The sequence below is a fragment of the Lonchura striata genome, chromosome 14 (assembly GCF_050655825.1).
Source record: "Lonchura striata isolate lonStrDom1 chromosome 14, ASM5065582v1, whole genome shotgun sequence".
Classification (NCBI taxonomy): domain Eukaryota; kingdom Metazoa; phylum Chordata; class Aves; order Passeriformes; family Estrildidae; genus Lonchura; species Lonchura striata.
In genome coordinates this window covers 9,044,425-9,067,549 of record NC_140716.1, presented here as the reverse complement: position 1 = coordinate 9,067,549, position 23,125 = coordinate 9,044,425, and the positions used below count along the sequence as shown (strand labels likewise).

Below are 23,125 nucleotides of genomic sequence, written 5' to 3'. Positions count from 1 at the left end.
GTTTGAAAGAAAACATTTCTTGCCTTGTGTTTGACAAAGGGTTTGCTTTGTCAGTTCAGCTTTTTGCCTTGAAAGTAGCAATTACTGGTCCTGCTTAGACTGATCATTCTGCTTGGCCTGATGTCTGGGGTTGTTAGGGTGGGGGATAAGAAGCCAAGAGAGTAGATAACTGTGCTGCAGTATGGCTGGATTGTTTTGTGGTTTGCTGAGCAGACCAGGTGATAATGATGGATCAGCAGAGCAGGAGCCACCTTTGTCACCCCTGGTGGTGTCCGTGGTCTGTGTCTGCCACATCTCCTGAGCTTGGTGTGAATTTTCCCTGTGGAAATGGAACGAGCAGGGGCTGACTGGGGAGTTGGGGATGAGCTGTGAGTTAGAGTTTTTCAAATGCCCAGACACTTGTGCAGCACTGTGATGGCCAGAAGGGTGGAATGCTTGGAGCACATGGTTTGTAGGAGCAGAGCAGGGGTCTGTGGTAAGGGCTGTGGCTGGTGTGGTACATTAAGGTGGAAATGGAGCTCCCTGCAGAGACCCAGGGGAGGAACTGCCAGTACCACTGAGACACCTTTCCTGCTTGGGAACAGTCATCCTCCAGAATCCTCTGTGATCCTCCCCTTGCACCCCATCCTAGGAGAGCCCTGGCAAGGAAGAGGGAGGGGAGCTGCTGTACAGTTGAATTTCCTGTATCTGATTTCAGGGCACACTGATGTCTCTTGGCTGACATTATTTACTTCAACATGGATGATTTCTCACGTCTGGAAAAGCTGATTTTGCAAAAAAAAAACAGCTCAGAATTTTTAGAAGACCTGAAAAACCACCCTAATTCATGTGTGTGAACAGAGCTACTTCTATAAGTGCTCCCAGTCCTGACCCCACGAAGATTCTTTTGCAGTGTGACAGTGATGTGGCACAGCAACAACTGTGCTTTGGGTCACTGGCACCTTTAACATTTTGGTATTCCTGTGTGTCTTGTGACCATCTGGGGGCACTGGGAATGTGACTTGCACAGTACATGTATGGCCTGAACTTGGTGTAAATCAATGCATGACATCTTTGATTTATTTTCTGCCTTTAGCAGTTTCAGTATTGCCTTAAACTTGGAATCATGGGGCAAGGATTTTTTTAAGGTAGCATTTCTCTCCTACATGGTATCTCCAAGTGTTAACTCTTTTATATATTTTGCTTTAACCAACTTCTAGTTAGCTTCTGTGAGACTTGAGCTCCAGATTCAGCACAGTACTTGGACATAGCCCTGGGGACTCCAGCACATCTGAACCATGATTGGTTTTTCATATGTAATTTTGGGAATTGCTTTTCTTTTGCCTTTGCAGCACAACTTGATGTGTGAAAACTGATTATATTTTTGCTTGCTCTTAGTCTGGGTTAGCTGACAGCAAAACTGTGCCCTTTCAAAGGTTACCAGTGTGAAAGTATGTGTTGATTATTGTCTCCTGTTGCCTTCCCTCTTCATTACCGACTTAGGAACAGAAAATGAGCATTTAAAGATGTTTATATTGCAGATTATGGAATGCTAAAATGTGTCTGTTTCAGAATTACCCAGCAACATGGACAATTATGTTTGGCCTCAGTTAAAAAGGAAAAATACCTAACTTTTATCTCAGTATTTCTTAATGCTCCTGATTTTTAGATGCATTGATAAACCTTTGGAGTGCTCACAACTTGTGTCTGGGTTTGGAATTGTTTTGTCTGTGCCCTCAAGTATGAAAGCTGGAGAAAGTAGAGGGAAAATAATTCTCTCCTGGTACCTGAGCACCAGTAGGCACTGGACCTCAGTATCTTAGGCACTTGTCCAGCAGAAAGTCTAAACTGTTCTTGACTTGGGTGCAGAAGCCACTGAGCAGTTGTTGGAGAATGAACTGCTGGGATTTGCCAGTCTGGGTTGATTCTTGCAGCTGGAACTCTCCCATCTCCCTCCCCACTGCCCCTTTCTGTGTTATATTTGCTTTCATTTACTGAAGAGACCCATTTAAAAACTTGATTATATTTTTATTTCAGCTCTCTAGAAAATTGTGTGCTTTAACAAAAGTCACAGTAAAGAGCAGTATCACTGTATGTAATGGACTGTGTCCATCACAATGGACAATGTCACACTGTCATCCTGTGAATCCTGAGGTGAGACCTGGGGACAGCTCTGGCCACAGACACTGTGGGAAACCCTGGAAACTTCTGCTTCTGTTTTGGTTTGTTAAAGCAGTATCTGGCAGGTGACAATGCCAGAAGCTCTGCAGCACCAGGGTGCTGTGTAAGTGACATGAAAGAGTCAACTTGCACTCAGGAGGAAAACCAGGAATGAACCATCAGGTCAACAGGTGAGATCCTGCTGCTTTCCTCGTGTGCTGCTCGGATCAGAGAGGAGAGCACTCCCAACCATGCAAATTCCTCGTGGCCAAATTCAGGTTGGAAATGTTGGTGTCCATGTTTGTACATGCCCTGCTGTGAGCACCTGGCACTTGGCAGTGGGAATGCTCCAAGCCCTGGGCAGGAGTGATGGATGCTCTGCTGCCACTCCCAGCCAGGTTCCTGTCCTGCACTGCTGAGCCCTGCTGGAGCTGGCTCTGCTCCTGCAGAGGGAGGGAGTGGATCTGATTCCCTGCTGTGACAACAGGCAGCCTGTGCTGGCCTGCTAGGTGGCATCCTGCCTCCTCCTCCCTCCTGCTCCAGTGTTTGTGCAGTGCCTGGGTAAGCAGTCCATAAGATATTTACAAAATACAACATTTGTTCTGCCTGGAACTTAGCATCAACTGCAGAGGATTAAGTTTCCTTGCTACCAGTTAAATTCTTCCTTGCTGTCCATAAAACCTTTTTGACTTTTAAAAATAATCTGTGTTATCTTGAAGTATGATGGATATTTGGGCTCCATTTACAGTACAAATTAGGAATGCTATGGTCTTTCTCTTTTGACTTTTATAGCAGAAAAGTATTCAAGTCCTGACTGACTCATTTTCAGCAGTCAAGTGAGGTTTTGGTATCTGGAAACATAATGGAAGTGGAATTGCTGAGTTTCCCATGGAAATAACATGTATCCCAAGTTACCCCTTTCCATCTACTCACTGCAGTTCTGGCTCAAACAAGCTTTGGTTGAGTGTCAAGCATTTCAGAGAGAAACCAAAATAACTCAATTATGAGGTCAATTACTCCTGATGGTGGTGGGGCTATGAGATACTCCATGAGTGAATCACACAAGGCCTGATTCTTCCATCAGTCTGTAGAACAGTCCCTTCTGAGCTGTTAAATGTTCTGGAGTATCAAATTCTGCTATCCGGCCATTTTCCAAGACTAAAATCCTGTGAACATTAAAAGAAATGTAAGTCTGGGGATATGCCAGCACCTATAATAAACGTACTAATTTCTACTTAGTTTTAAAATAAGTTTCAGTACTTGCTGGTTATTCAGCCAAGCTTTCCAACAGCTTTTCAGCTGGGAAACAGTGCTGGGATAAAAAGGGTTTCTGCTGAGTGACTGTTCAAGTGCTGAGTTTGGGAGGAGGGGTTTTTGCAGCTGAGATTGGAGGGAGATTTGTGAAGGGGTATTGGGGATTTAGTTTCACAACTCTCAGGTGACCAAGGAGCTGTAAGTCATGGTTTTGCTGTCAGTGGAGGGATAGGGCTGTGACACAGCATGAAAGGCACTGTGTGGGAGTAAAGCATCTCTGATTCATCTGCTGGTGCCCTGTTGCTTTTAGAGAGATCCTCCAAACTCTAAAGCTAGACCTGGAGGGTTAAACATGAAGAGGACAGAAATGGAATTGCTGTTCACCACCACGGTGGGGTGTCAGTCACAGCAGCTGCCTGAGCTGCTCAGAGATGTCCTTACCTGTCACAGTCCAGGACGGTGTTCACCCGGTGAGCGATGGTCAGCACGGTGCTGTCTCTGAACTGAGTCCTCAGCATGGACTGAATCTGGACATCAGTTTCTAAATCCACTGCTGCTGTGGCCTCATCCAGAACGAGGATTTTGGCTTTCTGCAGGAGTGCTCTGGCCAGGCAAACCAGCTGTTTCTGACCAGTGCTGCAAGTAGGAACACAGATGGTAAACTGAGGCCACTAGTCACTTTTCCTTGGGTTTAGAACAGATGATTCATTTGAAATCAATAGTGAAAAGGTGATTGCTCCCTTTCTCTGAAAGGGTGATTAAGGCTTGTGGCACTGCAGGTAGGTAACAGCAAGAAATAGCCTAAGGAAGGGAGGGGAAGGTGTTCCTATGGTACCCAGAAGAGTTGCACTTGGAACAGATTGCAGGGTTTTAGATACTGCACAAATACAAACCAGCACAATGATTAAGTCTGAAAGGTCTTCCTTAGGGTCTTAGGATTTGATTTCATGCTGCTAAACAGGACAGTAATGCAGCAATTTGCAGTCTGACATCATTAATGATTTTTTTTTTTTTTTTAAGGAATTAGACTCCTTATCCAACCAGCTCTGTTCTCCTAGCCCAGGGGCTGGCACTGCCCTGCCCCTGTCCTTCTGCAGATAAAGGTACCTTAGGTTTTCTCCTTGGTCAGTGCACTTATATTCCAGCTGCTCTGGCAAATCTGCAACAAAGGTCTTGAGCTGAGTCAGTTCCAAAGCTGTCCAGATGTCTGCATCAGTGTATTGGTTTAATGGGTCAAGATTCATTCTTAGGGAGCCAGAAAACAAGACTGGATCCTGAGCACAGAGACAGTACAAAAACCTCCTGAAATTAATTATAAAAATGAGCTTTTGGGTGCTGCCTGTTGGGTGGGAATCTGTGGCTGGTGTTATAATGAATGGCAGATGAACATGGCATAGAGGTTATTTCCAATTTGGAAATTGCTGAATGTCCCTCCTCTCACAGAACCTTTACAAACCCTTCCCAGGTGCTCAAGACATTGCTCAAGGATTTTGGAAATGAGTTGCATACCTGGGGAATGACAGTGATCTTGGTTCTGAGGTCATGGATACCTAGCTGGGCAATGTCCTGTCCATCAATGAGGATGGCTCCTTCTGCAGCTTCCACCAAGCGCAGCAGCCCCACCACAAGGCTGGATTTCCCAGCTCCTGTTCTGCCAGTTATGCCAATCTGAAAAATGCAATGGGAGGACTTTGCTTTTGATGTTGTTTGTTTTCCCACAGATGGACAAACATGTTGTGTAGTTCCTCTTGGCCTTTCGATGGGAGACAGCTTTGCACAGATCAGATCTTTAGGGCTGTCTGTGATTCACATAGTCTGGCAATATTTTCTTTAAATGGAAGCATTTATAGCTTGCAATTGTTTTGTATGAAAAGGAATCACAAAAGCCTTTGAAGGGAAGATTACAAGACTTAGCAGTTCCAACAGGTCCTTGATGTGGAACTAGACTGAAAAAGTGGAATTCCTTTGCTGTAATAAGCTGGACAAGGTGTGCAGTGTGGGAGATGGGCTCCTGCTTTTCTGCAGCTGCCAGGTTGCTGTAGCTGGGTGCAGGCAGGGGCTGGAGGCCCTGAATCTGGTCAGTGCCCAGCAGTGCTCACACTGCTAAAGGAGTGGATTTTACCTTCTCGTGCCCGTTGATGGTCACACTGACACGCCTCAGTGCTAACTCCAAACCTGGCCTGTAGCACAGGCTGTAGTTTCTGAATTCAATCCTTCCCTCAGTGGGCCAAACTTGCCCTTGAAGTTTGCCATTCAGAGTCCAGGGTGCCTGAAGAGATGGAAGCAAACAGCAGTGTTGAAGGCTGATTTAAATTACCCAGTCAAGTGGCAGTACTGGAATGGGAAGTTCATAAAGACACCTGGGACATCTGCCCCCCAATCTCTTTGCAGATTCCAAACCATAAAAAGGCCTCGAACTTTCATACTGCAGATGCTGCTTTTTACTTTATCCAAAGATGCTGGTCAGATTTTCTTTACTGAAAAAGGGGGTGAATGTTTGCTTGCATGTCAGAGTTCTGACACTGAGTGGGTCAATAATAAAAAATTAATATTCCTCCTATAAACAGGACTGTGAAAGCCTCCTCTCTCAGGGCAGCATATGGAGATATAATTTTAATGATTACAGAACAAAAATTACTGCACTGGAGACTTCTGGCAGCTAAAAGGCTATCTAGGAGCCATTATTTATCATTGAGTTGCATCTGAAGTCACATAATAAATACTCCAAATATGGGCAGGAAATGTCTCATTCCATGAGTGTTAACAAGTGAAGCTATTTTAATGGCAATCCAGTGCATAACTGTCTTTAGGATATAATGATCAGGGGTTATAAAACAAGTCTAGTCAGTTGGATAAAACCCAAATACTGCAGTTCTTTAAAGGAAACATGACAGGCCTTTTAGAAGAGGAAAACTAGAGGTTTTTCAGGTGGAACAGAAAAGTTACTCATTGAGTTTGCAGAGATGTTCAGACCCTTCAGTAAGGTTAATAGTGGATTAGCTACCTCCTTAGGAGTCCTCAGGTATTCTCTCACTCTCTCCACAGACACAGTGTTGTGCTCTATTTCTGTCCAGGAGCGAACCATCCAGTTCAGCACACCAGTTATCTGCCACAGTGGAAAAGAAGCATTAGGGCAGATAAAATGAGTCCTGACCTGTGCTCAGGAGATACCTGGTACTTTGTATTTATTTCTAAAGATCTCCTTATCAGATAATTATCAAGAATTAGATTACATCAGAAAACCTTAAAATGCTAAAGTGACAGCCAGGTCCTGGCATAGCCCTTTCAGCATGTTTATAGAGAATGAAATGCTACTGACTTGGATGCTAAAAAATGGTGTAGCTATTTCTTAGGATGTTGTGCAACTATTCTACAAGCAGGTAAGACAGGTGCTGAAGACCTTGCTTCAGCTGCCCAGGGCTTGCTTTGACTTGTATTTTACGAGTTCAGGTGCAGGAGGAAGAAGATGGCCCATACATGTGTTTATGAGATTTTTCCCTAAGGGGCTATGTGCTCCAGATGCTCTGGATTTCAGCAATGACAGCAGGATTTGGTAGGAAAAGGCATCTAGAAAAGCACAGATATAGTTAATAATAGAAATTAAAATGCATTTGCTTTGATAAAGGCAAGCATGGTATTATTTCCACACTGGGTTACCTGGAGAGCATAGGAAAGGGAGAAGCCAGCTGTTCCTGGACTGAGCTGTGTCCTGCCCACGACTGCAAACAGGGCTGCAAAAAGCACGATGCCATTGCCCAGGAACTCCAGGTTTGTAGCAAGCCACCTGCAGGAGGAGGGAGCACACAGCTGTTGCTGGGTGCCCTCTCCCCTTCTCCCAAAACATGATTGCTTTACAGAACACTTGTGGAGCTGCTGGGCAGACTTGTACCTGTCAGCAACAGCTCCAGGGAAGCAAATTCTCTGGTTCTCATCCACTAGGAAATTACTCTTTGAAATAAACGTCTGCTGGTCTTTGTGAGCACGGATCACACTGCTGCCCTGGAAGGTTTCTGAGATGTGGGAGTAGATGGGTGACCTGCTGGCAGCCTCCATGCACCTCAGCTGGCAGGAGGTGCTGACATAGAAGTGCTGGTGCAAGGGGAAAGAAGGGACAGTCATTAGAAGGCTCGTACCTCTATGGAGGTACTCCATAGGAAATCTGGGAAGGCCTCAACAAGTGCAATAGTATGTACTAACCTTGTGTTACAAAGCCTTATGTGCATGCACGGCATGCCCCTGAAAGATGAGGCAGTGTTCCTACCTCTGTTGTGTCCTGTCTTTATTAGGAATAAACCTAATTATTCCTAATTCCTAATATTCCTAATTTGGTTGGGGCAAAGGAGCCAGGGTGCTATGAACCCACAAAACCTCTACACAGTTTTTCCTGCAGCTGAGCCCTTTGCTTGATGGAGAACAGAGGTACTTGCCCTACCCTAATGCTCAGTCTTGGCTGGCAAACATGGATACATTAAAAAGCAGTGTAGGAATTCTGCAGAAAAGGAAAAATGCTTTTGGTCTTCATGCGATTCACACTAATGGCAATGAGGTATATAGCCTAGGTAGGATTTTTATTTTAGATATCAGAAAAGCACAAGCCTCTTTGTGAGGGCTCTGGAGTACTTTGGAAGGCTGAGGTGATGTGGGAAAGGGACTGACATTACTCTTGCTCAGAGGCAACTTGAGATAATGCAACTGATTTCTGCATGCCTTCACCCCTAAGAAATGAGAGGAGGCTTTCTGCAGGGCCATGGCTGTGCTGCTTCAGCCTCTCCTGTGTGTGTACCTGTGGGCTCATACCTGGAATGCTGCATAAAGAACAGTCAAGGGCACTATGGCCATTGCTGCCCATGGTGTAGCCACCACAATCACCAGGTAGATCTCCAGTAAGTTGAACAAGAATCCCAGCATGGACTTGAGCTTGTCAGGGATGACAGAATCAACAGCATCCATGTCTCTGGAGAAGCGGTTCAGCAGGTGTCCAATGGGTGTTTGCTCAAAGAAGAGCATTGGGGATCTCATGACGTTGCTCAGCAGCTGCAGGAAGAGCTGGTGTGAGGCTAACACACCCCCCAGCAGCACTGCTGCTGTGCAGGCAAACCTGCCAAGGGCTGGAAGAGAAAAGAAATTACTATTACTAGGTCTGAACAAAAGAGTTGTCCTCAGCAAGATGGTGATTTCCACTTAGTCCTGTGAATGTTGCACCAGTGTGCATTCAGGAAGGTGCAACAGGAATTAAACCTTTCTTTAGCAGGAATTAAAGCAAGCCTCAGCGTTGCAGGGTTAGCTGCCCTTTCTGTAGGGTTGTTACCAGAGTGCCCAAAGACCTTTGAAGCCACTTTGATGGGGGGCATGGATTCAGGAACTTAAATATGCAGGACAAATTATTCATTCATCACAAAATAAGCTTGACTGGGCTTACTTTAAATTGCTCAGTGATATTTTTTCTTTTTTTAATAGTGACCTATATATGGTGGCCATTTAAAAAGATAAAGAAATGTAGAAGTCCACAAGTTTCTCTTCTTTTCTTTCTCTTTTATGTGACCTAAGCCAAGATTTCATTCAATGTAGCAGCGTGGGGGGCAACAATTCAGCACAGAGCCCCTACTTGTACTTTGATATGATTAATTTATGCTGGAAGGATGAAAGGAGATAAAATCCTTTAGGGTTGGGGCCAAAAGCCCAGGAAGCTGAAGGCTCGAGGGTATGCACTTGTTTACATTCTGAGAACACATCCTGGATATGGGACAGGGCGCTGGGAATACAGAGAATTAGGTGAGCAACTTCCACACACCTTGAACCGCTCCCAGGGCACCAAAGACTGCGAGTCTGAGCTCGGGGTGCTGCTGTGTCCCGTTGTGCACGGGCTCGTCTGCCCAGCGGCTGAGCCAGTAGCCGCGGGAGAAGGCCAGGGCCTGCTGGCAGGCGAAGGACAGCAGCGTGGGCGCCCAGAGCGCCCGGCCTGCCGCCCGCACGTAGGCTCCCAGAGCCCCAGCTCCGACCTGCACAGAGGCAGCAACAGGAGGAGATGTTAGCTAAAAGAACAAAAACCAGCTCTGAAGCAAGGAGTGATTTATAATGGGATTTCTCGGTTGTATGTCAACCGTGTTGATTCTTGTTTTCCTCATGGATGAATAATGAAGGCATACTTGAAGGAGTTACTAATCAATGATTATTATCAACTGATGAATGTTGTGCAATAGGGTCATGTTACTTCTGGAATGCATGCAAGGCTTTCTTTGTCAGGCAGCGGTTTTCCTGTGTTGGTGTGGGAGAGAACTGCCATGTTCGCACAGGGTGCTGGTGTGGGGGCCGCTGGTCAGGAGGGATGAGGAGATCCCGGTCTGGCTGGTGCTGGGGCTCCCTAAAGGAAAAACTTCCTGTTTTGGGCTCTCTGACTTCTTGCTCTCATTTCTCCTCAGTGTAATATGTCCTTGACAAACTTGTACAGCTCAGCTGAGGCAGGGAGCTGGGCTGCCTGCCGTGGGTGTGTTATCCCCGTGGAACGTGTCCCTGCCTCTGCAGGAAGGCGCTGTGCTTACCCTGCCGGGCCGAGTCCTCTCTGCCTTGGTTAATCCTCCTCCGCTGCCTGCAGCACGGGTGCAGTCTGGGCTCACGGGAATGGTCTCCCTTCCCACAGCAGATTTTACTGAATCACCACTTCATGAAGAAAACAAAAATCCTTCAATTTTCAGCCACCCATCCACCCTTAAATCCATGCCTATTTTGAGGGCTGCAGAGTGACCCAGCCATTGTTCGTGTTTGGCTCAGGGACTGGGCTCTGTCACGCCACAGAGGGGCAGAGGCCCAAAGCATTCCCTCTCTGAGGCTGGTTTGGGATGAGTCTGACCTTACAGCCCCACAGGGAAGTCATCAGCAACCAAAGGTATCAGGGAGCCTGTACTTGAGCTCTGTTGTGCCTCCTTGTGAAATACAGAAGAAATGTCAGTCAACTTCCACATTCAAGAGCAGATTTTTACCTAGTCTTGAGTTTTGCTTCTTTGCTCCTGTTATTAATTTACAGATCAATCCCAAACCTGTACTATATTCAGTAAGAACCAGTAGGCTTATATGGGCTTTTGGAGTAAATTCTTCAGTATCTGAGACTGCTTTAAGCTTACCTGAGGGGCTTCTCCTGAGATGGACAATTTCCAGTGGTGATAATGCCTTTGGTGTCTCCCATAGCTGTGAAATAAATATATTTTTTCCTAAATGCTTTATAATCCTGTTTTGTCCTATACAGCTTTTGACAGACTGGTAATATGGAGGAAAGAGTAATTTAAAAAATTGTTTCTAAAGGTAGAAATATCAAGGTGATGCTTGAAGAATAGCACATACAGTGGGTAATAGTTTACTGCTTGATTATTGTCTACTAATATGGATTAATAATATTGAAGAATCAATTTTGAGGTGATGAGTCAGCTGATTTGACAGCCCTATTTTTCCCCACACAAAGCAACACCTTACAGTGATTGGATTTCTGCATTAAATGTCCACAATAAAACAGATGTGATATAAATAAGTAAATAAATAAAACAGAAGGGAACAATTGACTGACAGACCTGAGGAGATTGATTCCAGCCCATCTGGGTTACCTGCACAACCAGCAGGTGGCTTCTCTTCTGCAGTAACATGTGAACGAAGAAAATCTGCAAAGGCTCCATTTCTCTGTAGAAGTTCTTGGTAGGAACCAGTTTCTGAGATCATTCCATCCACCAGAAAAACAATATTGTCCACTTGAGGCAAAATGTTAATTGTGTGAGTCACCAGCACACGAGTCTGCTTGAATAAAGAGGGAGCAGTTACAATTGTTCTGCAGTCAGTACTGGTATCAGTATTTCAGGATCAAATTTAGGCCTCAAAAATTCATCAGCCTGAATGGAATTAAAGGGTATTTCCTTTATTTACATTTCTGAGCATATTTGCACAGATAATTGGAGGAAAGGACATAAGAAAAGTGATTCTTCCCTAGATAAATTGGCATATTCTGCATTTCTAATATACAGTCAAGCCCTTTGAGTATACCTTATGTCTGACACATTCTTCTTAGGAAGTCATTCTGTTTCAATACAATAACTATATTCTGATACTTGCAATGAATCCTCATGGAAAGGTCTTTATAATCATATGTTTGTTTTAATTGGACTTTGTATGCAAGAAATTGCCTTCTTCCTGTTTTCCTTCTATAATGTGAAACTAAATCAAGTGTTTCTAGGCAATTTATAGTATGAATCCAGAAAAGCTGCCCTTCCTTCTCATGTAACCATGTTTATTATCCAGATAGCTTGACAGCAGAGGAAAACTAAAACAGAGGAAAACTAAAACACAACCAATGCAAAAAGAATGGAGAAATGTTTAAGTGATGAACATTTGGGTGATGAGAACTGTAAAGGTGCCACTGAACTGTTCAAAAGTAATGGGATTAGACATCATGGTAATAGAATTTGGAAGAGATCAGGCAGCTCTTCTGAACTGTGCTAGAAGTAAATCTCAAAAGGAGGGAAGGATGTCGACAGAAGACCAAAGAACTGTAAACTTGCTGTGAAAGTATGGCTGGCACTAAGCATGTGGTTTGCATGAGGATAAAGGCAACCTTCCTCCTCTAAATGAGATTCCCTGCAGGACTTGCAGGTGCTGTGTGGCCTGCAGAGGTTCCCCTGCTGCCACTGCAAAAAAGCATTTCTGAGCCTTTGATAAACTGAGCAACCCACCCTACTGGAAACATTCTGGGGGCTCTGCTAATTAGAGACATTGTGCAAGTGTTTACAGTTCAGGTTCATAGCACACCTTGTCCTTCAGTAAACCACTGGGTCCAAGGACATGTTCAAAAATGTGCTGCCCGACGTGGGCATCAACAGCTGACAGAGGATCATCGAGCAGGTAAATCGAAGCCTTCTGGTACACAGCCCGAGCAAGGTTCACTCTCTGCTTCTGCCCTCCAGATAGATTGATTCCCTGCAAAATAGATTGACTCTGTTTATTTCAAAGCTACAGCATATTTCCCAACTGCTGACTTCCTTTTATGCTGACGTTTTATGACTTCCTTATTTTTAAATCAGTGCACCTCCCCACCTCCCTCCCTCCCTCCCTCTAGGGCTCTTGCAGAGGCAGTCTCTTGAACAACTCTTTCCTGCAAAAGAGCACCCAAGAATGACTTGGATGTGTTGATTTCTCTCTTAAACATCTCTTATGTCTCTGCCTAGTCTATCAGAAGGTGGGCTTAAATTCCAGAAATTCCTGAGCACCTGCCTCTTGTGAATTTAGGGTTTTTTGTGCTTTCATCACAGATCCCAAAGTTGCAGTTACTCAGGGGTAGACATTTTAAGCAGGACACCTGAAGTTGTAGTTACTGAGGGAAAAGTTGGCCAAAACATAGGCAGTACCTTTTCTCCTATTTCACTCTTCTGCCCTGCAGGGAAGGTCTCCAAATCAGGGTGCAGTGCACAAGCCTCTGTCACTCTATTGAACCAGGTTTCATCCATCTCTTTCCCAAACAGAATATTATCTTCCACTGAAGCATTTAGAACCCAAGCTTGCTGGGGAACATAAGCTACAGTGTCCTATAAAAGTGGAAGAATGTTAGCAAACTTTTCTGTAAGTTCAACTTGACACTGTGAGAACCCATCTTTGATGAAAAGCTCTCTCAGTTGTGGAAATTTGGAATGATCATCAGCACTGACAATTCTCGGAAGGATTTGCAAAATATGAGTGTGCACTGTTATTACCTTACAGGGAGTGAACAGAGGTGCAAGTACAGGATGCAATTTACCACAATGACACTTCAGCTCCCACTGTTAGAAGGAGAAACAGAACTAGATCTTTGAAGTATTGCTCCAGTTCCTATTCCCAAAATTCAGGCTCATCTGAGAAGTCTGCAGCACCTTCAGATAATTAAACGTGGACTGATACATACAGCTTCTGTTAAAATTCAGCAGTAAGTGGGTTTTCCTCAGCTACCTGATGCTGTGGTTAATACTTTACAGTTCCTGAAAGCAGCCTAATTGGAAGCAAACGCTGAGGGGAAAATTCACCTGCATGGTCACGCAGCCATCCGTGGCCTCCAGCTCGCCCAGCACCGCGGCCAGCAGGGAGGACTTGCCAGCACCCACCTGGCCAACCACAGCCAGCAGAGAGCCCTGGGCCACACTGAGGTCTATGCTGGGGGAAAAGATCAGTCTTAACACATTTTAGAGACACTTTCTGAAAGCAAATAATTGTACTTATTATCAAAATTCTTGCTATTGTCGGGTATGTATCGAGTAAATCCCCTAATTTCATCCCTTCAGACATCTCCAACCAGGAAGTCTTCATCCACATTCCCATCTGAGTTTCATACCCACATCCTCACTCTGGAGATAGGCTAGCCCAAAGAACTGGATGTAGAACACTCCTGAACATCAGAATTTTTCAAAGTTTTTCTTTTCTAAAATGTCAATGCCATTTGAAATAAGCATGTAGTGATGTCATATATAATATTGGCATTCCATCTGTTCTACTTTTTTCCTTAAATCACTGTAATTTCATATTTGGGCAAGAAAACGGTATAAAGAAAACAGTCTCCATATAATAAGGCAACATCCAGATACAGGCACCTTCACATTTACATGCTCCTCAACATAAAAGCAAAATTAAATTTTATCTGATTTTGTAATTTTCAGAATTCAACACTGAATATGAAGCCTCTGGATATTCCACCCTGGTATCACTTAGGCCCTGAGGAATTAGTTCATCCAGCATCCACTCTGACCTACAGTATTGAGAGATGACTAAGGTAAGTCTGTACCTTCTAAGACAAGGAGAAGTTTCTTTGCTCCAGCAAAAAGTCCCATTTCTTATGGTGATACTTGCCTGTACTAAAACATGAAGAGAGACAAACCACTCGTAAATGCAAAGATAGCTACAGAAAAGTCCCAATTTATGTGATTTTATGTTTCAGTGTGTATTTATGTTACATAAAATCACCAGATTAGATTTCACTGTTAGAAATAATGAGGTGAGAGAGATAAAGTGACAATAAGGGGCAAATATTTTTCTCTTGACTATAGTAGACACCTTGAGTAGAAGCTGAACAATGGCAATTACTCCTCTTATAAGACAAAAGTAATAACATAAAAGCTCACCACAGCCAGAAGTGTTTCTGCTTGAGCTCTCAGAGTTCAGTTCTTCCAGATTCAGAAAAGCTGCTAAACGGTTTAAGGAAACTTTGGCCTGAAATGAGGCAGCACACAGAAGAAAATATTTAGAGTCTTCCAAAGTGAAGACTCAGTTTGAAGACCCACTTAGAATATTGACTAGTGCTATGCTGCAGATGCTGTAGGCTTAGATGGCCAAAGGCTGCTCTTCCTTCTGTTACCTTTATTTCCACTTATCTTAGCAAAACTTCCAGATCCTTCCCTGTAATTCTGGTTTAGTGAAACAGGCACTTTTTCATCCAATTCTTCCTGCAATCTTTCTAGTGATTGCTTCTGTACATGAAAAACTGTGATAGTCTTAGAGTGTGAGAAGGAGATGAATTTCCTAATTTCTTACTGAACAGTGAATTGATTTTTTTCTTTGGCCTGGACTAGCAGGGTCTCCCCTATGGAAATTTTGTTCCACTTGTTCTGATTTCTGTGATTATAAACAGAACTGGAAGCCCTTCTGAGATCTAATGGTGCTTGTACTGAGCTACAAAAGACTTAGGAGTAATTCTTGTTGAATTTCTATATTTTGTCAATATAAAGGAGTCTTTCTGAAAAGCAATGCCACAAAGTACCTTTAGCTGCAAGCCCTTGCACTTCACCATTTCACAGTGGCAATTAAATAGCTGATGTGCTGAGCCCTAAGAAATCCCTACCTTTACCTGTTAATGGGATATGTAAAAAAACCCTTATGGCCAAAGGAAGAAGAACAGGGCCTGCAGTTAACCTGGACAGCAGCGTTGATGGAGAAGGGCAGGAAGGAGTGGGCAGTGTTGAGGATGTTGATCAGTGTTAAGGACACAAAGGCCTTCTCAGCATCCAGCACGTGTGTGTTGTCCACCAGGGTGTAGACAGCAAACATGACAAATGTGATCTGAAAGGGAGCAAAGGACAAGCAAACCATTTGCTTCAGAATGGTTCAAGGGTGACAGGCCCTTCAAGACTCTGGGACCCATCTGGTTCAATCCAGGCTATCCCTTTTAGGTGTCTGTCCTGCAGGTACCATAGGTAAAGGTCTGGCATGTTGGTGACAGAACCAAATTTGATCACTGGATGTTAGCTCTGCTTTAAGGAGGTTTTGGTGCAGCAGCCACAGCAACTCCTGTGACCTCCAGGCAGATATAATCTTTAGCTGTCTATAGGAAAAATCTGTCCAGGTAGGAGTACAAAGGAAAAGGGAAGTAACAGCATATGTTTTATGTAGGAAGGTGATCCACTCACCAGGAAAGTTGATGAATGGAAAGAAACTAGGGATGCTGAGAACAGAATCTGAGATCTTTTTAAGGCCTGAAGTTCTTGCTTTCGGATTCCGAGTACTTTCTCCATGAAGGTTTTCTCCCAGCCGTACAGTTTGATTACTTTAATATTACTGAGAATTTCATTGGTGAGTTTGGCCCTCTCATCCTTATGCTTCATCTGGGTTTCCTGTAATAAATGTTTGAGTTTTATAATTTAATAGGTTGAATGTTTAATGGTGCAATTATTCTGAAGAAAAATACCTTGTTCCCTGCAGTTGAGCTGTGTATACTGTTTTGCTTATGACTCTTCTAGGCTGGTAAATATTTTACTTTTTATCTTCAGAGCTTTATTTTTACTGGCAGTACATAAAAAAACAAAAAAGTAGGGCAAACAGAGTAAAAAGGCCAAACATGGAAGAGCTTACTCTAAATTTCAAGAAACTTTGCAGGATTCAAATCCTCCTGTGTTACTTCAGACAGTCATGTTAAGCATGGATAAATATAAGTAATCACATAACTAAGTAAACCACTTCATTTTTATGAAGCAAAATATACCTGAAACTGACTCCTCTTCTTGGTGATCACAAAATTCAGAGGCAAAAGAAAAAGGAATACAGCAATTGCAGTCAAGGCAGATGGCCCTAGAAGCTGCCAGGAGAGAAAAGGAAAGAGAAAGGACTTCCAGCGATGACTAGGCAAAACTGCTTCTCATTCCCTTGCTTACCTTCCCTCTTGTTTGAACTTGTGCATAACATCCCTCTGGCTAAGCCTTTGCTGTAATCTTGCCTTTGCCTTTCTGGGGAGCTGTGCTCCTAAGCACTGTGGATTGTTAACCCTCCAAGCCGGATAACTCCTGTCATCAGGCTGTGCTGAATTTATTCTCTCCCTTGTTAGGAACTGGATCGCTGCTGAAGGCGATCCAGAGGCACGCTGGCAATTCCAGCCATTCCCGGCTCCTCTCATCCATCCCTGGATGCATTCAGAAGGACATCTTGTGGCTGACCTGAGCAAGTGACCCCAGACAACACCAGGTTTTCCTTAAAAACAAATCCAAACCCTCAACCAAGTATTCTTGCAGCATAAATAGCCCAGCTTGTTTGCATGTGATGAAATGGTGGCATTATTGTGTGCTTTGGACAGCTCTTGGATACCAGGGCTCATAACAATTATGTATTAACACTTGTTTTTTGTGGGTTAGTTACATCTCCCTGGAGAAGGAGTAACACAGAGTTACCTGCCACAAGAAAACAAAGCAGATGATAATCCGAATCGGAGCCAGCCAGGTCCCATTAAAATAGATAATCAGATCCATTAGCTTTTGCACATCAACAGATACCAGGTTAACAATTTCACCTGTGGTTGCTGCTTTCCTTGAGGCGTTTGACATAACCAGGATCTAGACAGGACGGAGAAGAAAGGACATTATCAAACAACAGCTTTGGTCCAAAAGTCCAACATTCTTTTTCTCACAGAGAATAAAGAGAGCAAGAAAAATATCAAATCCCAGATATTGAAACCATGCTGCTACCTGGGCCATGTGACTTCACTTCAAGATGAAGCATTTACTCCTTTTCCCCAGCCATCACAAGAAATACATCTTGTTTATACATGTACATACAGCATAAGAAAGTTCATGTTGATTTTTGCTCTTTCCTTTTGTTTGCTTTTCCTTCATAGGGAAGTTCTAAAAAATGTACCTGCCATGTACTGCTCAGAGATGAATATAGCACAGCTACGTCCTAAAACTAGTTTCTACTGACATCTCCTCTGATATTGCTATGAGCAATGTACATCATTACTGCTAAGGTAGGGCTAGAGTAAAAACAAAGCTAAAAAAGGAGCTGCAGCCTCACCTTCCTGTACACAAGGCCAGTTACTGCAGTTCTCAGCCTCAGCCCCAGAACAAGGCACATGTACATGTAGCGTTGCTCAAACAGAGTCTGGAGACAGCCCAGCAGGAACATGCTGAAGGCATAGAAGTAGCCAAGCCAGCTTGGGGCTGCCTCATCTTCAATGAACTTCAGGAAAAGGCTGCAAGATAAGAGTCAAACATTGCTGAATCCACACAGTACTGATGAAATATCAGACACACAAAAATAAACTGGCAGAAATGCTGGTGATTTTTCTGTATTCTCTCTGCTTGAGGTTTATCAGTGAATAGCAGAAGAATTGGAACATATGATACCTTGATTTTTGAAATCTAGAAATCTAGCCACTCGTGGTTTTGAAGCAGTCTCTGATCTCAGCATCCTCTCTGGGTAGACATCATTTTCAGTGTTAAGGATGGCTCCTGATTTTCATGAATTTGTCAGAAATATGCAAAGTGGTAGCTGTAATCTTAGGGAGCCATTGACACTTCCAGAACTTCTCCTAATCTTAATGACTAAGAAAGGATTTTGCCCATGAAAATATAACGTAATGCAGGTTGGTGTTGTACCAACAAAACCCACAAAGCATTTTATCAACTAACAAAGCTATTTAAGATGTGTAGGATGCACAGCTGTGCTCTTTATTAGCCTGGATTTATTAGCCAGGAAACATGGAGCCTTAAGACTACAGGAAGTAGCAAGTGATGTGATATATAGAACCACCAAATAACTTCTGTTCTAGTGAAGTTGTCAAATGGCTTGGTGCATCCTGTCCTTCCCACTGCTGGAGCACAGCACTGCACACAAGTGTGCACAGCTTCACACAGTGGCTTTGTGTCTTTTCCTCATGCTTGACAGTGGGTTTAGCACAGATTACTCCTGAGCTCCTGAGCAAGAGAAAATTTCAAAAGGTCATTGTTTGTCTGTCTGTGGGTGCTGACATACACATCTGAGCTCATGCCCACAGCCATCTTGTACATGTGGGAGAAATACATCATAAATGTGCACATACCTCAGTACCTTTGGGGTGGAGAACAAGAAGACATCACAGATAACTAAGCAGACAGTGCTGAGAAGGAAGTAAGTTCCAAACATGCCCCAAAACATTCTCAGTAAGGGCCTGCTCTGACTGTGTTTTGATTGCAATAGAGCCTCTGTCTCTTCAGCTTCTGCTGTACCGGTTTCAGTTTTCTGACCCTTTTTAAATGTAGCAGACTCCATTTTCCTGAAGGAAGAAACAATGAGAAAGTTATAACTGGAGAAAGCTTGGGAATTTTGTATCTTCAAAAAAAAAAATCACTAGCTCACATGGGGTCTCATACCATGTCCAGTATAAAAGCTCATAAAAAACTGAATGCTCTCACAGAAAGTTAGTTCTGTGCTTCCAGGAGTTGGAAGGATGTTCTCCAACAGATTTTAACACTTAAAATCAGATTTTGCACAAAGGGACTCACACACCAGTACCTGTGAGTATATGTCCTTAGATCATCTAGAACAGCCCAGCAGAGCCCATGATGTGCTCTCCAGATCAAATACTCACTGCTGGGTTGTGCTGTGACACTTCTTCCACTCTCTTTCTGCCCAGGCAACAATTTCTTCAGAGGAGTCCTGTTTCCTCACTGGCCACAAGTCATCCACCCCCAAGGCCTGCTGAGAGCCTTTCCAGAGGAGCCTGGAGGACACAGACTGCAGTCAGGGGAGCACACAGGATCTGTGCTGCGTGTGACACTTTCAGAGCACAGGGGCATCAAGGCAGTGCACACAGAGAGCACACAGCACTGGTATCACAACAGCACTGAGGAAAGTCCTGTCCCACAATAAACAAGAATGTCCAGGAGCAGCAGCCTTGCTTTGCATCCCTAGGCTATCTTCTGTCAGCACAGTGAGGATTTGCAAGCCAGCCCTAATTTCTAGTCCATACTGAGAGTCTTGGGTAGTGGAGAAAAAAGTTCAGTTTAACTTTCTCTGGGCTCCATGAAAGGCAGATGGGATCAAGGTCTAGCAGGCAGAGAGGGCTGTGGTTGGTGTACAGTGATCTTTTGAGATTGATGAGATCTGTTTCAAGATTGGGAGGGCACTGAAGAGGTAGTTGGGAGGCAGAAGAGCATTATCTAGAATCACAAATTTGCATTTTAAACTATTTGGAGAAAAGTAAATTATATTTTTATAATTTGATCTTGTGAGAATACCTCATAAGAGAAATAATTTAAAGAAATTATTTAAATTCTCACTCTGTAAGCTAACTCAGAAGCTGAGATATGTCCTGAGATGGCTGCCATCTACACTCTCTGATCTCTGATGCTGCTGCTTTTTACTGATATTGTAGCAAAACCACATCTTCTGTTTTCTTACCCAGAGAACCACCAGTATGTGATTTTGGAAAGAAAAGAGCTGCTGGCTTCAGGGCACTGATTCTGATGGGAGAGAAAACACGTGTGATATTTATATATAGAAAAGGGCATGTGTCAGATGAAAATAGTTCCCTTCTGTGCTTCCCCAGGAAAAGCAATCAGAGTTATCCCCTCCCCATTCATTGAACCAGAGTAAGTGTATTGTGGAGGCTCACTGGGATTGGGACATTTTGGAGAATTTGACTTTGCATAATGTCTCAGATGGAAGAACAAATAATATAATTCTTCATACCCAAAGACATTTATTTTCTTAAGCATAGACCTTTTCCATACTCATATCACCAACTGAGTACTGCAGCCCAGGAGAGCAGCACTAGGGGAAGCAATATCCAATATCCACTGGTTTCAGTGACAGGAAATACGAATATGGATAGGTTTTTACTTTTGAAAAACTTACATAAAGAGACAGAGCATTACCCTCAATTCTGCCAGTTACCTTTTAAAATTGTCAGCTTTTTTAGAGAATGATGCATCTTACATCACCCAGATACTGATGTACCTGTGTATCCCCATATATTTAAAATCCTGTTTCAGCAATGAAGCAAAGCATTAGGAAAAGCTACCTTATACTTACAGGATTGTTGTCAGCTTTAGAGAAGAAGGGAGGGTGATCAACTAAGCAGAACAACACAAGTTCTCCTAGCACCAGGCCAGCATAAAGGTAAGTTGTAACATGGTGGAAATGGTCTTCCAGGAAGCCCTAAGGAACAGGATACTGGTGAAAATTAGGTGAGAACCTTCATGTTTAACCAGCAGAGAAAGAGCTTCTCCTGTTCTACCTCTGCAAATAAACATCCACCACAAATATAAAGTGTCATGAGCCATTTTTCTCAGCACGTATTTTAAAAGAGGAAATTGATTCTCCCCCTTGCAGTCAATGGGACAAAACCAGCCTTGTTGTTTAGAGATTCTGTAGTCTGCATATTAAAGGTATGTGATCTCACTTACTCTTTCCAGGGCATGCTGAATTTTGGAACTGAACATCACAAGTGCAGCCACAAATGAGAGAAGCCAGTAAATCAATAGGACCCCTGAAGACTGGATGCCCATCATTCTTTCTGCTTGGGTAAGGAACAAGGCAAGGACCTGTGAGGAAGTACAAATTTGTCCAAATAAATACCTGATAATGGAATGCCAAACATTGTTATCAAATTAATGAATACAGTAGAGAAAACTCAGTTAGCTTCTTGCCAAAACATTTCAAGATGTTCAGAGTTGCAGTATTGTTCCTAAGAGGCTAACACTGAAAGCTTTGTGTGCAGTTTTGCACTCAAGAATGTCTACAGAGAAGGTAAGTAATAAAATTACAATTGGGCCAACAGGCTGGAAGGTGCAATGATAGAAGGGCTATGAAGGTGCAATGATAGAAGGGGAGAATAAGCACTTATTTATTGAACAGAAATCACATTTCACTCTAAACCATATTAAATCACATACTGTGGTTATGAGAAATGAAATCTTGTCTCATTGTTGTGAGACCTCTTTCTAAACCCTACTGAAACCTCAGCTCCTGCCACGTGTGCTCTGCCCACAGGTTCTGCCCCAACACCAGCCCCCTGATGTGCCACACAGCAGAGAGGCACAAAGCGTATCCCCAGCCTTCTACTGCCCATCAGCCAAATTTGTGCTCAGAGACAGTGAGAACCGTGGGAAAGACAAGCTCTGTCCCAGGAGGGCTAAGCTTGGCCATGTGCAGACAAACAAGGGAGGAATTACCGTTGTGATTCCCACCACAGCAGGGCTAATGAAGAATGCTGGGGTCCGTGGGATTCCTTGGCTTTTCTCCCACACCATGAAGAAGACATTAGAAAAACACAATATTACCAGGATGAATCCAAGGACCTGGGGCAGAGACAGAAAACACACACTGGAATGAACTGAAATGCTGGGACAATCTACCAAACTGACTGATCCAAGCTGCCTGGGCAGTAAAACTGGAGGGGTGGAAGATCAAGTTTGGGACAGAGAATGTTATGGGAAGTGTCAGGGAATCAAATGGAAATACAGGGGAGAAGATACTATGACATATCTTCCTAAAACTTTGCTTGATTTATAACTGACCTGAGGCAGTAAATATATATGGATCATCAGGAAAGAATTAATAATTTAGGAAAGTTAAACTCTGCATCAATGTTGAGATAATTTTAGGACCAAACCCTGTGCTTTACCCTTACCATTTTGGCTTTGAAGATGTGGGACATCCTGATGTAGCCTTTGTTTCTGTGTCGAAGGTACCAGTAGTAGAAAGGAAAACAGATCCAAAGATAGGCACAAGGGATCCAGGCAATGATGGAGCTCTTGAAGCACCAGGTCAGTCCTGGAATGTTTGTATGCCATGTCTGGTTCCAGTCCTGAAACAGAAACAATGCAGAAGTGAAGGACATGATGCAGAGCAAGGCTGGGAACAGGAATCTCATGGCGGAAAGAGGAAGGAGATAACGCCTCGCAAATTGTTACAGGAGTTTATCAACCCTGGGGAGGGAAATCTGCGCGAGTCCGGCCCGATGGACTCGGTGGAGCCCTTTTAAAGGTGTCTGTGCAGCGGGTCCTGGCTGCGCCCTCACTCGCAGCACCACATTTGCTGTAGCTGAGCGCTCCGGTCCGCTCGGCGTTCGGGCGAGCCCGGCCGGGGAGGCAAAGTCCGCGCCGCTCCGCCCCTGCCCGCAGCGCGGCCGCCCTGGTGGCGGAGCGGCGGCGCTTCCTCCATCCTCCATCCTCCATCCCTCCATCCTCCATCCCTCCATCCCTCCTCCCCTCACCGCTCACTCACCCGGGGCGCGGCGGGGCCGTCCCGGTGCCCGCACAGCGCAGTGCCCGCACCCATGGGCGCTCCGCCCGGGACCCCCGGAGTTTCGTCCCTGGGCACAGCTCCGGTCCCGCCAGGCAGGAGCGACTGCCCGAGCCCGTCCGGCCCCGTCCGGCCCCGTCCGGCCCCGTCCCGCCGCGGCCAAAGTCCGGCCGCGGCAGCGCGCTCCGCGGCGGGGCCCCGCGGCTGCCGACTACAGGAGCTCTCTAAGCACAGACTCAGAGTGTATTTT

General features: G+C 44.3%; 1 protein-coding gene across 12 annotated transcripts; it reads right to left on the bottom strand.

The window, feature by feature from the left end:
* Window positions 1–1,986: 1,986 nt before the first annotated feature.
* On the bottom strand, window positions 1,987–23,028 carry ABCC6 (ATP binding cassette subfamily C member 6). 12 transcript variants are annotated; one of them, XM_085592359.1, is made up of 31 exons: window positions 22,858–23,028; window positions 22,262–22,438; window positions 21,804–21,929; window positions 21,036–21,173; window positions 20,662–20,787; window positions 20,029–20,090; window positions 19,217–19,348; window positions 18,689–18,901; window positions 17,662–17,839; window positions 17,043–17,204; window positions 16,364–16,456; window positions 15,792–15,995; window positions 15,298–15,444; window positions 14,511–14,598; window positions 14,174–14,243; window positions 13,422–13,548; window positions 12,774–12,950; window positions 12,178–12,345; window positions 10,953–11,172; window positions 10,512–10,575; window positions 9,933–10,050; window positions 9,185–9,392; window positions 8,191–8,501; window positions 7,283–7,482; window positions 7,051–7,177; window positions 6,398–6,499; window positions 5,516–5,662; window positions 4,903–5,061; window positions 4,501–4,667; window positions 3,835–4,029; window positions 1,987–3,305 (listed from the first exon to the last, which is right to left on the bottom strand). In XM_085592359.1, the coding sequence occupies exons 1-31, from the start codon at window positions 22,909–22,911 to the stop codon at window positions 3,197–3,199; spliced, it is 4,569 nt and encodes a 1,522-aa protein (XP_085448485.1). In that variant the 5' UTR covers window positions 22,912–23,028; the 3' UTR covers window positions 1,987–3,196. The 12 variants fall into 12 exon arrangements, 11 of the variants coding, with proteins under 11 accessions (XP_085448485.1, XP_021395491.3, XP_085448484.1 ...); XM_021539816.4 differs by having other exon boundaries at window positions 10,986–11,169; window positions 22,858–23,027; XM_085592358.1 differs by lacking the exon at window positions 22,858–23,028 and adding an exon at window positions 22,545–22,740.
* Window positions 23,029–23,125: the final 97 nt, after the last annotated feature.